Source organism: Lotus japonicus, chromosome 1, assembly GCF_012489685.1.
Source record: "Lotus japonicus ecotype B-129 chromosome 1, LjGifu_v1.2".
NCBI lineage: Eukaryota > Viridiplantae > Streptophyta > Magnoliopsida > Fabales > Fabaceae > Lotus > Lotus japonicus.
Genome location: NC_080041.1, coordinates 126,939,734 through 126,955,859, shown reverse-complemented (window position 1 = coordinate 126,955,859; position 16,126 = coordinate 126,939,734). Strand labels below are relative to the sequence as shown.

The window sequence follows — 16,126 nt, the reverse complement described above, 5'->3', positions numbered from 1 at the left end:
CCTTGAACATGCATACTCACTTGCTAGATCATTCATGGGACAGTTTACTTGAAGAAAGGGGCCCAAGTATGATTTATATTTTTGGGTCATTAGTCGAACAAGTATGATTCTTTGTTTTTGGTCAAAAAGTATAATACAGTTCAAATCCATGTATGCGCCATGGGCCAGAAACCGTGCACAATGAACCTAAAAGTAATCATGGGCCTAGTTCGACATACCTGACAAAAACTAGTGTATATGCTTGTGTCATTGTGTGTCTATATATATATGTGAATGTGATCAGCAATTGACCAAAAAACAAAATATGTGATCAGCTCAGTAGTAAGGTTGATTTTTGTTCAATTTGATCCACTCCAACTTCAATTTTAATCAAAATTTATTTTATTTAAGAGAAATTTGGTATCCACCAGCCCAAGATTTGGACCCAAAAATCATGGCCATATGTATGTGAAGCAGAAGCTTGATTTCAATCTCTCAATCTAAGTTTTTTTTTTATGACGGATGATGTCTTCACCTGTTCGAAGAAATTGTTTCTCTCAACAAATGCCTTTCTCATAATTTAAGCTTGTACTCTTAGCCTTATGGTGTCTAGTTTGTTAATCACTAAACTAAGGATACAATTTAAATAGGGTCATAAAAAATCATTTTCTCTTTTCTGTGAATCCTTCAAAATTTCCTCTTTTCCTCACACTCAAGACTTCCATTTAGGTTCACAGTGTTAGTTACAAAAGATAGCAGTTTCAATTTTGAATAAAAACAAAATTTCAATTTGGTTGTCCTCTTTCCTTGATGCATTGTTGGAATGTAAGGTGAATGACAACAAGCTCTCATTAATTGAATAATATTAATGATTGTTGAACCCTAACCCCGACGTGACACAGTAAACATACACATTTTGGAGGGATATTTAACCTTTACTAAGCGCGAAATACATTTATTCCTCCACTTGAAAATAAATAAATTATATAAAGAGGAATTACAACTATTTCAATAAAAAAAGGTGCCAGTTGCATACAATATATAAAGGTCTCTCTCAATTTACATAATTGTTAATTTGTTTTATTTGTCGTACTGGTATTTGATAGCAGATCTTTTGGTGAGGAATGCCTCTAGTTTTCCCTCTCATGTGTGGGTAGAGGAGGTTCCTCCCGCCACGGACCATTTGGTAGACCATGATGTTTTGCCTTTTATGCCCTCTTTGTTTAATTAATTACAAATCACTTTAAACAAATTTGTTTTTTTTTTGTTAATTTGTTGTGCAGTATAAGACCTTTGCTAATATTATTAGACCGAATGTGGTGCACGTAGGTAATTATGATGTCTATGGAACATTTAAAAGTGCAGATTTTCACCTTGATTCTTTGTTTTCCGAATGTGGGGGTAATCATATAGTTGTTGGGAAATTATGCATTATAAGTGACACTTGGTTTGGAATTCTCTACTTAGATTTAGAGGGTCATTTTCAGTTGCATGTGCATCTTATACGTTAACGTCACTCATTTGACAGATAAAAGAAAACGATAAATGTTGGGGTCCATTCAAGATTTTCTCCACGGCTTAACGGATACCTTATTATGGTACTAATTTCTTTGTTTCAACTTACCTATAATAATCCTCCAAAATTTTGTATGAGTTTGGGTGCATTAGGGGTGACATCAAAAAAATTAATAATCATCATAAAGTCAAACTAAACATCGAAAGGAAGTTTCAACAAAAAAAAAAGCTTTTGGGTTCTAATCAGTATCTTAGAAAAAAAGGTATCTTAGGAAAAAAAATGGTAAAATCTCATTTACACGCACACTCAAAAAGAAATACGAATAATAGAATATAAAGTATTAAGTGTGTTCTAATCAAAGTAACATTAATGTAGGGGCCATCTTAAAAAACCGATGCTAAAACATTAGCCTTGAGTCATTAAACACATGAGCTACGACACCGATAATAAACCATCGTTAAATTGATTTTAGAATTTGGCGTTCACACTTTTCAAAAAAACAATTGGTGTTTACCTTATCAACGTTTGTGTTTGACCGATCGATGCTAGTTAATATTTCTCATGTAGTCTAATTATTAAGTGTGTGTGCGTCTGATTTGTGGTTAGTTTAAAGTATTTTGACTTGTTCACCATCGAGTAATGAATGAGTATTCCATCTTCAAAATTCACAATTTTGTTGGTACAGTGAAAGTTCATAGTTTAATCGTTATAAAAACAAGAAGTTCCCCGAAATCTATAATTACTACAAAGGGATAACATTTTTGCCACTATTCACATTAGGGTTTTTCATAAATGTTGCTGAGGTGCACCATAAGGAACCTTTTTTTTGTTACTTTTTGGTTTTTTATTTGGTTTAAATTGAAGTTTTAAAATTATTAGGTTATGCTTCAAAAGTTATTTTTTGTTTGTATTTACTTTGGTTGAGTTTGATGGAAATAATTTCATATTGTTTATTTTTAGCTCTATGTAATAATTCTTTTAATAGATGATATTTGTTAATATTTATTATGTGGATATTAATATTGATAGTATAGAGTATTCAAAAAAAAATATTGATAGTATAGATTATTGTAGGCCTAAATAATAGAAATAAAAAATTATGAAATTAAGTATTGAGATTATTATTAATTTGATATATGATACGAAATTAATAATTGTGTGTCTAAATAATAAAAATAAAAAATTATGAAATTAAGTATTGAGATTAATAATCATTTGAGCTTGGATACATTTTTTTTAGTTAGAGAAAATATGTATTTCCCCTTTGTGTGTCTAAACTACTACAAAGGGGAAGCATTTTGGCTACTATTCACATAAGGGTTTTTTGCCCATGTGATGAAGGTGCACCATAAGGGAGTGATTAATTTGTTTTTATTCAGTTTTTTAATAAACTTTTTCATGAATTTTTGGGTTGCATTCCTTTTTCATGTACTTTTTCAGGTTTGAACTTTATAGTTGTAGGAAAAGCATAATTTACTTTTGATGTAACTTTTCCTATGAAGGTGCACCATAAGGGAGTAATTAATCAGATTTTAATCAGCTTTTTGATCAACTTTTTCATGAATGTTTGAGTTTTATTCCTTTTTCATGCACTTTTTCAGGTTTTTACTTTTTCATCTTTGCAGTGTAAAGTAAATGGATCACTTTATGGCAGAGTTTACTTTTCCGGAAACTTTTAATGGGATAAAGGGACATAAAATATGTTGTGTTTGAATTTGGCTTGAAAATTTTGCTATATAAGGGTGTGATATTGGGTTGTTGTTGGACAAAGCTCATTCACATTATCATGTTGTCTATTGTTTGTTATCTGTTATTTGCATTCTTTTTGAATTCTTTGATGAAGAATAATCTTACATTTAATTTTATGTTACTTCACAGGAAGCTGTGCAGCAAAGAGAAGTGGCTCAAAAGAAACGGTTGAAAAGAAAGACATCAACAATTGACATCAAGGATGATTCTAGAGGTAGACCTGTCCAAAAGGCCAAGATTGAAATAGTACTTGGGAAAACAGCAAACTTCGATGAGCTCATGGCTGCTGCAGCTGCTGAAGATGGTGATCTTGAAGAGCAGGGCTTATGAAGTTGGTCAAAATTAAACCTGAATCGGTTGAAGATATGTACTCTTAAGTGATTTGCAATTTTGTTGTCATTAGAGGACATTTCATTATTTGTAGTGTGACCCTGCTATATTGAACACCAAAATTCGTTTGTTTCTTTTCCACATATAAAATAGGCAGTTATTGTTTTGATCATTAGTGGATTTACTTTATTTTATTAGAGGAGGGTCATGGAATTTCTTAAGTTCTGGAAATTTATGACGAATCTGTGTTTCTTCAAAAAGATTGCCCTTCAAGCATTAAGAGATGCTTCAGCTACTGAGGCAGTAGTCCGTTCCCTCAACTAAGTATTGATATACCTATCTGTTCTATTTTGTTTAAGCTTATGTACTTTTTATACAAATATTTGTCAGCTTAGAGTAAACTATTTACACCATTCAAAGCCTAACAAAGTTATATGGATCCCTGATATTAAAGATGGATCATTGATACATGTTATCTGGATCACTAGGTGGTTATATCTAGACTATCCGTTCTTTGATCAGGTGAAAATTAATGCTGCCAGCTTCATATCTTAGATTGAAGTGGTGTTTATCATTGATTACCTGCTATGTATTTAATTTTGTGGCCTTGTCAGTGAAAAAACTTTGCTATTTTGGCTTCTGTAGATTCACTGGTTCTCCATTTTTAACTCTCTCATGATGGTCATCTTTCTAACTGGATTGGTGTCAATGATATTAATGGAACTTTGAGAAATGACTATGAAAAGTATGCTCGGGAAGATGATGATTTGGAAACTTTGGTGAGGCTTTGTTGACTTTGTCAGTAAATTTTTATTTATTTATGGAATATCCATTCCTTTTTCACGGAAAAATGATTTGGTCAATTCTCAAAAATTTTCAGGAAAGAGATATTAGTGAAGAATCTGGCTGGAAATCTGTGCATGGTGATGTTTTTCGGCCTCCTCGCTATTTGATTCTTCTTACAGTTGTTGTTGGCATAGGTGCTCAGATTGCAACGTTGGTGCTTGTTGTCATGTTGTTAGCTATTGTTGGGGTGCTGTATGTTGGGTAAGTGCATTACTTATTACTATGTTACTCTGAATAATGGTTTTATTGAGATAGTGTGATTGTGCACAAAAGAGACTTAATGCAATACACATTTGTTATTTTCTTCTCATATATCACAAGTCACAACTATTGTTGTCTAGCTTTCCTATTGACCATATTTTGTTTGCCCATTTTGTTTCCCCTTCATTATTATGTGAATTTCCTTAAATGTGCAGACGAGGAACCATTGTCACAACCTTCATTGTATGTTATGCTCTGACATCATTCATTGCTGGTTATGTGAGTTTGGGATCACAGAAATCAGGTGGTGTTCAATGGAAGGAATAGAGAGGACGCATTGGCTCTACTTGAAACTGCACAATTTAGGGCTTGGCAATGGCTTAGTGGAAGGGTGAAAGAGTTTCATTTCTCAACCTATGAATGGACATCACAACCATTTATCTGCATCAGATCCACTGGTTAATTTCTATGGAATCCAGAGGTTGTTATTGAGGAGATGCCACTGGCTTCTAACACTTCGCTTGAAGGTCCTCTGGTGCATTTCCTACTGCTGTGACTGTCATTTTAATCACCTCCCTGAGCATCTCTGCGTTGGCTTTCAATTATCACCGATTTTCGAGTTGCTCATGTGCTCATTCACTTAATGTCTGTGCAATTTACTTATTGTATTCTACCTCATCAATTTTGAGATTACGAGGAAGGATATTTAGTCCTGTGGATAATATAAAATTCAGTCTGTAATTCACTTGTGTATGGCTTGAGCTCACTTCTGCTCCTTAAAAACCTTGCACTGCTAATCATCAGATTCTATAGCTGTAAGCTGTAGTGGAAAGTTAGCGATCTATGTATTAATGTTTTATGTTTGTTGTCTTTTATTATATTTTATTGTAGGATATCAGTTTGGGAAAGAAAATTGTATTGGCTTTTCAGACTCTTGGTGTTGTCTTTGGCGATGTTGGAACAAGTCTGTTGAGATATGTAGATAAAATAAATAAGGATAAATATATTTAGTATATTTTATCTAATATAGGATAGATCTTTTCCTTATTTAGCTATCCCTAAACTCTTGTATATATATATGTACTCAGCTTCATGGAATAATCAATCAGAATATTTCATTCAAGTTGGTACCGGAGCTTTCTGATTCAAGTTGAAATTAATTGTAAAAAATTTAATAATTTATTTAGTATGATTGTTATTTATTATATTCTGATAGGATGAGTATTCTATTTATATTTATGAAAAATCAAAGTCAAAATATGGACACTTACTTTTATTTTATTGTTAACTTAATATCTCATTGTAATATATTTGGAAAAAAATTAAGATAACATGGTATTTTATAGATATTGTTTTGATACTTTGTTATTTGTTTTTCTTTATATTTTCGTACGAAATTATAATTAAATTAAATTAGAAAAAAAATAGGAAAAAATAGGATGTGAGGTACAATTTAATTCATTATATTTTGATTGGATTAAGACATTTGAATCACATCATATTATGTTATAATAAAATATTTTGGAAAAAAAATGGCACCGTGCATAGCACGGGTTACTACCTAGTTCATGAACATGAAAATAAAAAATCTAGAAATCAAAAATATAAAATAAATATGTCATACATATACAGTTTCAAAATAAATATGTGGAATAATGAGTAGTTAGTTTAAGTAGTACATACTTGTATGTAGGTCATTGTAGTTGGTACTACTTGGTAGTATATCGATACTCAACATATTTAATGTAATTGATTTAGTTTTTAAAAAAGTTAATATTGTTTTTAAGAAGTGTAAGAAATGTATCTCTTTAAGAGTGTGTAGCTATCATTATTTATTACTCTTTTCTTTTCTACAATGATGGGATAACCCTGAAACAAAAAGAAAAGCTAGAAAGCAACAGGCCCTACAGGAGGGAAAAGGGACACATTATATCCCTTTGCAACAACGAATGAAACTCGCCGAAAGGAGAATCAAATGTATGCATCTCGAAAGGTAGAGAGAGACCCACCTTAGCAAGGTAGTCAGCCAAGAAGTTCGATTCCCTTGGACCATGACGAATAACAATAGTCTCATGAACCGAAACCATATCTAAAATATCAGTAACAATATGACCATACTGGTGGGAGGAGACGTTCTAGCCATTTAACATGTTCACCACTTGAAGGGAATCACACTCAATAATAGCTTGTGGGATATCCAAGCTATTTATGAGGTTCACTGTTGCTTGAACAGCAAGCAGTTCAACAAGGAACACATTTGGCAAACTCAAATCACCAAGGTTGCGACTAAAGCCTCTCCTCCAATCATCTGCAGCACCACGGGTCACACCCCCACACCTAGCGCGAAGGTCAGAACTCAGAGCCCCGTTATGGTGCTTCGAATATTCTGGTTAGAAACGATACGTGCACAAGACTTATGTAAAGAGTTATGATTCATTCACACCTCTCACCTCATTTCCACCTTCACTTTCTCTCTATTTCTTTCTTCTCTTTCAATCATATCACATATCATATCTCTTACACTCTCTTATTTTCTTTCTATCTCTCTCTTCTCTCTATAAAGTAATTTGGATGAGAGAGAAATAATTAATATTTTAAGTTAAGAACTCAAAAGGCAAAACTCCTCAGAGCATCTCCAATGCTAGTTCTTATTTCTTAGTTCTTAGCATTATTGATGTCGGCCCGTATTGCCACATGTGTTTAAGCAAATCTCAAGCAATTTTGCTTCAACCATGAGTTCTTAGTTCTTAGTTCCTACCACTATTCATTTGGTCCCACCAACCGCATTATTTATACTTCTTATTTTCATAAAGTAATAAAAAAAAACTCATAAAGTAATAAAGTAATTTGGATGAGAGAGAAATAATTAATATTTTAAGCTAAGAACTCAAAAAGCAGGACTTCTTATATAAGAACTGAGTTCTTATTTTTAAGAACTAAGGAGTCCATGTCAGCACCTCCAATGGTAAAGTTCTTAGTTCTTAACTCCAAAATAAGAACTAAGAACCTTGCATTGGAAATGCTTTAATAGTTCCCAAAAGAATGTTTAGAAAAAAAATCTCATACCTTCCCAAAATCATAATAATGACATACAAGTTATCGGTAAGCTCAAAACCAAGTAATTTAGTTAGCAATAAAATAAGTAATGCATACCTTTTAGACAAAACATAAGTCATAATTTTTTTCTTACCGTTCTTGTATTTGATCACATAAGTCTCAATTGATTTCAAATAACTTGACACATCTATTTCATAATCAATCAATTCCACCCCACCCACCTACCCACCCACAATCCACTTGTTCCTCGTTAGTGAAGATGGCACATAAGTTCTCAACAATGGAAGAAGTTCTTGTCAAGATTGATTCGCTCCCTCTTTATTGGAGAAGAAATGAAGAATAAAATATTATGTCGTGGGGAATATTGGAGAAAAAATACGAGTGGCAAGGTGGAGAAAGGAAAACTTTTGAGTAGATGTGCAATGGAGATGACTCATATGAAACTGTTACGACCATCGTTGTATTTGACATTAGCACGCTGAAAATCTCAATGACACTGTTCCCAAGCGTCAACCTCAGCCACTTTGACCAATCCTTCACCACCAATACCGAGAAGAAAAAACGATTAGATCAGAGGGAACGACCCTCCTAAATAAGTTGATGATCTTGTGATGCAAATAGAGGGCATGTCATGGGGATTGGGAGTTAGAGGGAGAATGAATATAGCATTAGCATTAATGAAGATGATTTTTTCTATTTTGCAACAAGCTATGCATGGAAGTTGTCATCATATATAAGTATATTTCACATGAGTAAGCACCTCTGATCTCCTTCGAATCTCCTTTCTTTATGCTCAATGTCATGCTAAATTTCTCACATCTTGAATCTTCAGTGGCATTTTGTGTTCTATTCTACATGTGGGGTTTGCCTTTGTGACTCGAGACACAAGGAGAGGCCTATGGTATTTGCTTTCAATTCCCTATATGAGGTGACAATCATGTTTTTTGTGTAATAAAAGGAGATTAAGTGTGGTGTGACTAGGGTTTACAAAGTATGTTCTCATCACAACAATAAAATTAAGTGGAGCATCATCGATCACTTAATTAAGTGACTTATGCTAGACGACACCTTAAAGATGACTGGTCCATAAGTGATCCAATTTAGGGTTGGGTCGACTAAGTGACTTGTCTATCACTTAAAGATGACATATTTTATATTATGTTCTCGAATCTTCCATTGCTCTTATTTGCTCTCACTAGGGCTTGATGACGCTCGGGGGAAATTGGCCCATAATTGTTTTACTTTCTCGTATTGCATACATAATATGTAATAGCTGCCCGATAAAAAGTTTTATGTTTTAGTGTTGTGTATGTATGTATATGTGTAATAGCTGCCCGACAAAATTCTTGTTGGGAGAGTTAATTTCATAAGAATGTAAATGTTCTTAGTTCGAACAAATTGATCAAACTAAAATAATATTGCCTTCCATAACTTAAAGTTTTGGATCCGTCACTGCTGCAACCCTCATATAGTCACACTTTCATCCTCGAGTCCGACAACTTTTCATACCCTTTTCCTCACCCTAAGTTTTCTTTTACTTAAGGAATGACTAATTAAAGAAAAAAGAATTCGAGAATTAAATATTAGGCAGTAAAGTAAAATAGAATTTTTGTTTGTATTAGTATTAACCACATTACCACAACATGAGCAAGTGTGATTTTTCTATCTATGTAGTACTATCTGTGATTACGCGTAACCCAAAAACCAAAACCAAAACTGTTTCATAAATCAATCCAATCCCATTTTCTCACCATATGCTTTCAGGTCCGACAAACTCACACCCACCCACCCACCCACCTAAGCTAACCACTCCTTCTTCTCACTCTCTTCCTCCGCCGCCGTGAATGCCACCGTCATCGTCACCGTCGCCGCCGCCCCGGTACGCTCTCTTCCTCCCCCTCCCCCTTCTCTCTCACTCTCCTCCATCTCTGTCCTTTCTCTCTCTCTCTCTCTACCGCTTGCTTCCCTCCACCGACATTCCATATCCCCTTTCATCATTGTCGTTTTGCTCATACGTCACTTTGATCTTGTGTTGTTTGCGTTTCTATCATTTACCCAAATCTTAAACTCAGCTAAAGATTATTTTTTCGGTTTTTTTTTTATATGGGTTCATTCTCTTTCTCTGCCATCTATCAACAATCTGGGATCTTGTGTTTCTGGGTAGCTCTTACTCTCTGTTTCCCTCATGTTTCCTTTTCTGGGTAGCAACTTCACATTGAAATCAGTTCTATAGCACTTTTGTTCTAGTTGTTATTTATATTTGTGTTTGTGTTTGGATCTTGTCTTATTCTGTATTATGTGATGTTGTTTTTTGTGTGTGTTTTCTGATTCTTCACCTTCCAGATCTCCCCTACTAACCATGGTGTTGTGTACTTGTTGTGTTTTGGGATTAATCTTGGAGCTTTGTGTGTGCAGCTGCTGAAATGAATGGGGTGCAGAACAGAAGGGTTCACAATGTTGACAAGCCTTTTCCAGGCTGCCTGGGAAGAATGGTTAACCTCTTTGATTTGGCTGGTGGTGTGAACGGGAACAGGCTACTCACCGACAAGCCACACCATGATGGTGACCTTCCCTTCTCCTCCCTTTGTTCACTCTTTTGATTTTTTCACATTCCCCCCGGGTAGTTTCTTTTTCTGGATGATCTTGCTCAGGCCATCATGACTCTTTATTTGGAATTCTCACTGATTGTTATGTTATAATTTGTTTTTGGTTTTCTCTCATTGGTGCTAGTCTTGGGGTTTGGATGAGTGGTGGGTTGGGGGGAGGATTAAGAGGAAGCTTAGAAAACTGCATAATTTGCAGTTTGGTTGTAGTTCCCTTCCCTGTTTCCCTTATGGTATTTATTTGTAACTTATTTCCTTTGGGTTTTTGTTGATTGAGGTTTGGATAGCCACCTCTCTTTTTTGTGATCTGTCTAGTTTTATGTGTCCTGAAGCATCCTAGAAACTCAGGCTTAAGTTTCTCCGACATTGTCAATTGCTTTTATCTATTTTGCAGTTGTCTGTACTCTGTAATAATTGTTCTTATGATTTCTTATGCTATGATATTTTCCTATCTAAGTCTTTCTACTTTGTGCCTGACTTGCAGTATCTCCACTTTCAAGAAGTCAATCAGATGTTGCGAGGGTCATGAGTCCTTCATTTGGTGATCAGATAGAGGATAAAGTGGTAATTTGGAGAGCATTATTCTATATTCTAACGGAAATGAGAAATGAGATGATAATGTCACGTGGAATGTTCTTTTCATTTTTAATTTGTCATATGCTTGCTGTAATTGTTTCTTATGTATTTATTTTCCCATTTTGATGAACTTTTCAGATTGTTTCCGACTCATTGAGAACATCTTCAAATAAAAAAATAAATGGAACACCCATCAAGATGCTCATAGACCAAGAGATGTCCAAAGAAGTTGTTTCCAAGCATAATCCACCGAATGTAGTTGCAAAGTTAATGGGGCTTGAAGCCCTCCCACAGGGAAATCATAATTTATCTGTGGAGAGAAGCCATAGAGGAGATTATTCTCAACATATGTGTGGTCATTCAGGGACACCATTCAATCATTGGCAGCTGGAAGATAGGTTTATGGACAAGGAAATGCTTCATGAAATTCATCCAGGCACAGAACAGATTGCTTACAAAGATATTTATGAGATATGGCTGCAATCACAGAGAAAAGGTAATGTAAAAGACAAGACACCTGAGAGAGAAAGGTGGCCTGAAGATGTTAATGAGAAGAAAATGGCTCTCATTCGCCAAAAATTCATGGAAGCTAAGCGTCTGTCTACAGATGAGAGACTGCGTCAGTCAAAGGAGTTTGATGATGCCTTGGAAGTTTTAAGCTCCAATAATGATCTATTAATCAAGTTATTGGATTCTCAAAATCTATATGACCTTCAATCTACTCCACTAGCTGAGACAAAGCGTATTACTGTTCTTAAACCTTCGAAGGTGATTGACAATGAAAAGTCTGACAGAAAAGGGAAGAAAAATGACAATCATACTAAGAAACCAGCAAATGTCGGTGCTGCAAGGGAGAAAAATAGTCCTGTATACTCTCAAGCAAGTCAGAATGAATTCCCAGGTCAACCTACTCGAATAGTGGTATTGAAGCCTAGTTCTATGAAGACGCATGAGATTAAGGCTGTGGTTTCTCCGACGGCATCATCACCTCTAAATCTGCAAAGTGGGAATTTCTATCAGGGCCCTGAAGATGAAGATGTGCTGGAATCAAGAGAAGCGGCAACAGAAATTACACAGCAAATGCATGAAAACCTGAGGAGCCATCGAAGGGATGAAACTTTGTATTCTTCGGTATTTTCCAATGGCTATGTTGGTGATGAGAGTTCATTCAACAAATCAGATAATGAGTATACTGCAGGGAATTTTAGTGATTTGGAAGTAATGTCACCATCTCCAAGGCATTCTTGGGATTACATCAATCGCTGTGGCAGTCCTTTTTCTTCATCATCTTTCAGTCGCGCTTCATGTTCTCCTGAGTCATCAGTATGTAGAGAGGCCAAGAAACGACTTTCTGAAAGATGGGCCATGATGGCCAATAAGGGTCATCAGGAACAAAGGCATATGCGGAGAAGCTCTACGTTGGGTGAGATGCTTGCTCTTTCAGAGACAAAGAAATCTTTAATATCTGAGGTTGAAGGGATTAACAAAGAACAAGAAAGCATTGATCAAGAACAAGAACCTTGTGACTCTGTTTCTTGCAGTCGTAATTTCAGTGAAGAAATACATGCAGATGATTCTCCTAAAAGCCTTCCCAGGTCAAAATCTGTCCCTATATCTTCCACTGTCTATGAAAGTGCACTCAACGTTGAAGTTTGTGAGAATGGTGCTGGCAAAGCACATGACTCCAAGGAGCTGACTAAGTCAAAGAGTATGAAATCATCATTTAAAGGGAAAGTTACGAGTTTCTTATTCTCTAGGAATAAGAAATCAACCAAGGAAAAGTCTTGTGTATCTCAGTCTAAGGATGAGTCCCAATCTAATTCTACTGTTGCTGAAACTTCAGTATCTCCAGTAAATTCACCTGAAGTCCTTAGGGATGACGTGTCTCAAAGCTTCAATGGCTCCTTTGGCGAGTGCTCTCTTCCAACTCTGTTTGAATCATCAGCCAAATCTTCATCAGATTCTTTCTCTAATGGACAAGGCGTAATATCTCCAGAGGTAATAGCTACAATTATTCAGCATATATTGATCGACTTTTTTATGGCTCATTATGTAAATTTTATTTTGTTTGTTATTGGCAACCTAAAGTTACTCATTAATGCGCTCTTAATCTCCCACCTGTCTTAGTCCCTCACCCCCCCCCCCCTCCTCTCCCCTCTCCAAATAAGGTAAAGAATAATGGAAACAAGCAGAAATAAAGAAGGTCGAGACAGTATAAACATACATTGCTTCTTCTAAGTTCAAGCATGTTGTTGGATTGTAATGCTGACTGTTTTTAATTCTTATGTAGGTCTTTCTAAGTTAACATGATAAAACTATCTTTAACTGTATAATTTGCATGATACGGTGTTATGTTCTTTGTAAGCAAACAGGGATTTTCTATGTTTGGAAAATGGAACAGTGAAACAAATTAAAACCATACCTGGTTATGAACATCATTGGGTCCTTATTATAACTAGAGAAATAATAGAATTAACTTTTCTCAGTCAGCGTAGATGTAGTACATGTAAGCATAACCTCTTTGATTTTTTTCATTGAAGATTATGGAATGTTAAACTGAATGCCATACTATCCTGTTTCATATTAATAAAATATTTTATCTGTGCATACATTTTTAAGTAAATAGACATGAGCTGGAAAATTCTGAGACATTTTTGTTTGCCTAACAGCCAGGATTGACCGTGTCAAAGCCCATGGTGCCCTGGATTTCAAGTGAAAACCAGGATCAGCCGAGTCCAATCTCAGTTTTAGAACCTCCATTTGAGGATGAAAATGTAGCAGCTCATGAGTCCTTATACTGTATGAAGGGTGGTCAGCTTGGTAATTCTTAAACCTCTCTCTTCCTGCATCCTGCTATCTCGGGAAGTTCTTATTTGATAATTCTTGTCATGATTGGTTTATTTACCCGACTTCCCTTTATTCTGTAGGATCACGTGTACCTCTGAAGTCTAATTTAATTGACAAATCACCACCTATAGAATCAATAGCTCGAACCCTCTCATGGGATGATTCATGTGCAGAGGTAGCTAGTTCATATCCATTAAAGCCTTCGTTGGCTTCCTCAGACACCATGGTAGAGGATCAAGACTTGCTTGTTTTTGTGGAGAAACTACTATCAGCTGCTGGACTTGATGATCAAGTGCAGCCTGATTCATTTTACTCTAGATGGCATTCCCTTGAAAGCCCATTGAATCCATCGTTGAGGGACAAATATGCCAATCTCAATGACAAAGAGCCCCAGCCTCTCCATGAAGCCAAGAGAAGGCAGAGGAGATCTAATCAGAAGCTTGTATTTGATTGTGTCAACCTTACCCTTGTAGAAATCACTGGTTACAAATCAGAAAGTCACTTAATGGGAAGGTTGTGGAGTGGGGACCACAGAGGGCTCCAAGTCACAGAGGGTGCTGCACCTCCCCTATTGGTGGACCTCATTGTGACCCAAATGAAGGACTTGATATCTAGTGGCATGAGGTCTGTTTGGGAAAGCTGTGGGGACAGCAACAGCCTGGTTGTGGATAGTATTGTCAGAAAAGAGGTTGTGGGGAAAGGGTGGGTTGAGATTATGGGACTGGAGGTGGATATTTTGGTGAAGGAAGTGGAGGGGAAGTTGCTTGAGGAACTTGTGGAGGATGCAGTGGTTGATTTGACAGGCAGGGTCTGAATTGGTTAGAATCCCTCATGTGGCTTTCTGCTTTGTTTTTGCAATATTGTAAGTTGTAACTCTATTATTGTTGTATTTGATCATCAACACATGGCCCTACATACCTAATTTATTAAAAGCAACTAAAAAATGTCTCAATTTGTAGTTATTTTACTTACCTATGCAACTGCTGAAACAAAGTACATAAAGAATTGCACTGTTTAAGATGTTTGTTTCATGAGCCTGTTGCAAAGAAACATTATTAGGAGTCTTTTCCCCTTTTTCCCTGGAACATGAAAATATATTTTACTTTGTAATAAATAATGGTTAGGTGTAATTTGGGTAGTTCTGAAGAAGTTAGTTGGTGTGACCTCAAAATTTGCCATCATATCAAACTTGTCCTAGAAAAGGAAATTGATGTTAGCAAACGGCAACCCTATATAAAGGTTGAAAGATAATAGAACAGCAAAAGTAGATCGGATACCCTGTAACAAGCTCATTGCAATAAGTGTGCAATCTAATGCTGTTCTGACAGTAGAATAATGGTAATTTACACTGGGTTTTGAGTACTCAATCATCAACATCTCAACACAGAGTGCATACGTACTACGTAGTCCCATAACTTTGTCACAGGCTGTCTCTGCGGTACAAATGCAGACATGGCTGTGGACCTGTGATGCTGCACCAACTGTGCAACTAAGATGGAACTTGGACCCACCATAACCCCAAAAGGAAGAAAACAGTTAATTCCTCATTCTGTCTACTTCTTGCAATAATCTTTAGCTGCCATTGAATCATGATGTGGAATACTTATGGTGATTATATTGCCATTACAGGTTTAAGTTTGGTGGCTTTTATTTCTCTAGTTTTAAGGGACTGACTTGTATCTTTTGATTTTTTTCTTGTATTAAGGCTTGGTGTACCCCTTGTACCCCTTTTAATACAATATTTTGCTTATCAAACAAAAAAATTGAATCATGATGAATGATGAAGGAATGAATTGGATTCACAAGCCACAATCCATGCTTGGCCGTACTAATGATGCTTTTTCCAAAGGCTAAAGATCCTAATCCTAAAGCCACTTTCCCCTAGTAATATGTTTTAATTCACTTTTCATCTTCATTAAATCACTTTCACCGAATAACTTTTATCAAAATCGCTTTTTTTCATAGGTAGACCTAATCGTTGTCTCATTTTGTTAAATAGAATCTTATAATATGTTTGAATTAACTTCTTTTTCATCAAAGAAATTCATAATCTACCCACAATTTTATTTACTTTGTTTCATATCTTGTGCTCAAATTATAAGATACTCTGTGGGTGCAAGTTTTGAGGGATGATTTTTTAGTATGCCTTTTCAAGATTTCATACTTTTAAAATACAATAGACGTTGGTGCAGTAGTACAATAAATACAGAACAAGGAAATCATAACTAGTTTTGCTCATAGTTTTACTTATCTAGTTATCTATATACTTGACTTCCAATCTCTTTTCTGGCTTTAGTTTAGTATAAGATTCTCCAACACATGCAGTGTCGCATACAGTAAGAGAAGTAGGTGGTCCAAGAATAACATATACAAGTTGAGATGAGCAGAGCATTTCCTTGATTCTTTATTATGGTTTTTTCCG

General features: G+C 35.5%; 1 protein-coding gene across 1 annotated transcript; it reads left to right on the top strand.

Moving 5' to 3' along the window:
• The first annotated feature begins 9,400 nt into the window (after nucleotides 1-9,400).
• Nucleotides 9,401-14,735, top strand: LOC130730463 (uncharacterized). The gene is made up of 6 exons (XM_057582478.1): nucleotides 9,401-9,557; nucleotides 10,094-10,240; nucleotides 10,766-10,845; nucleotides 10,996-12,855; nucleotides 13,527-13,677; nucleotides 13,785-14,735. The coding sequence occupies exons 2-6, from the start codon at nucleotides 10,102-10,104 to the stop codon at nucleotides 14,516-14,518; spliced, it is 2,964 nt and encodes a 987-aa protein (XP_057438461.1). The 5' UTR covers nucleotides 9,401-9,557; nucleotides 10,094-10,101; the 3' UTR covers nucleotides 14,519-14,735.
• The last annotated feature ends 1,391 nt before the right edge of the window (nucleotides 14,736-16,126 follow it).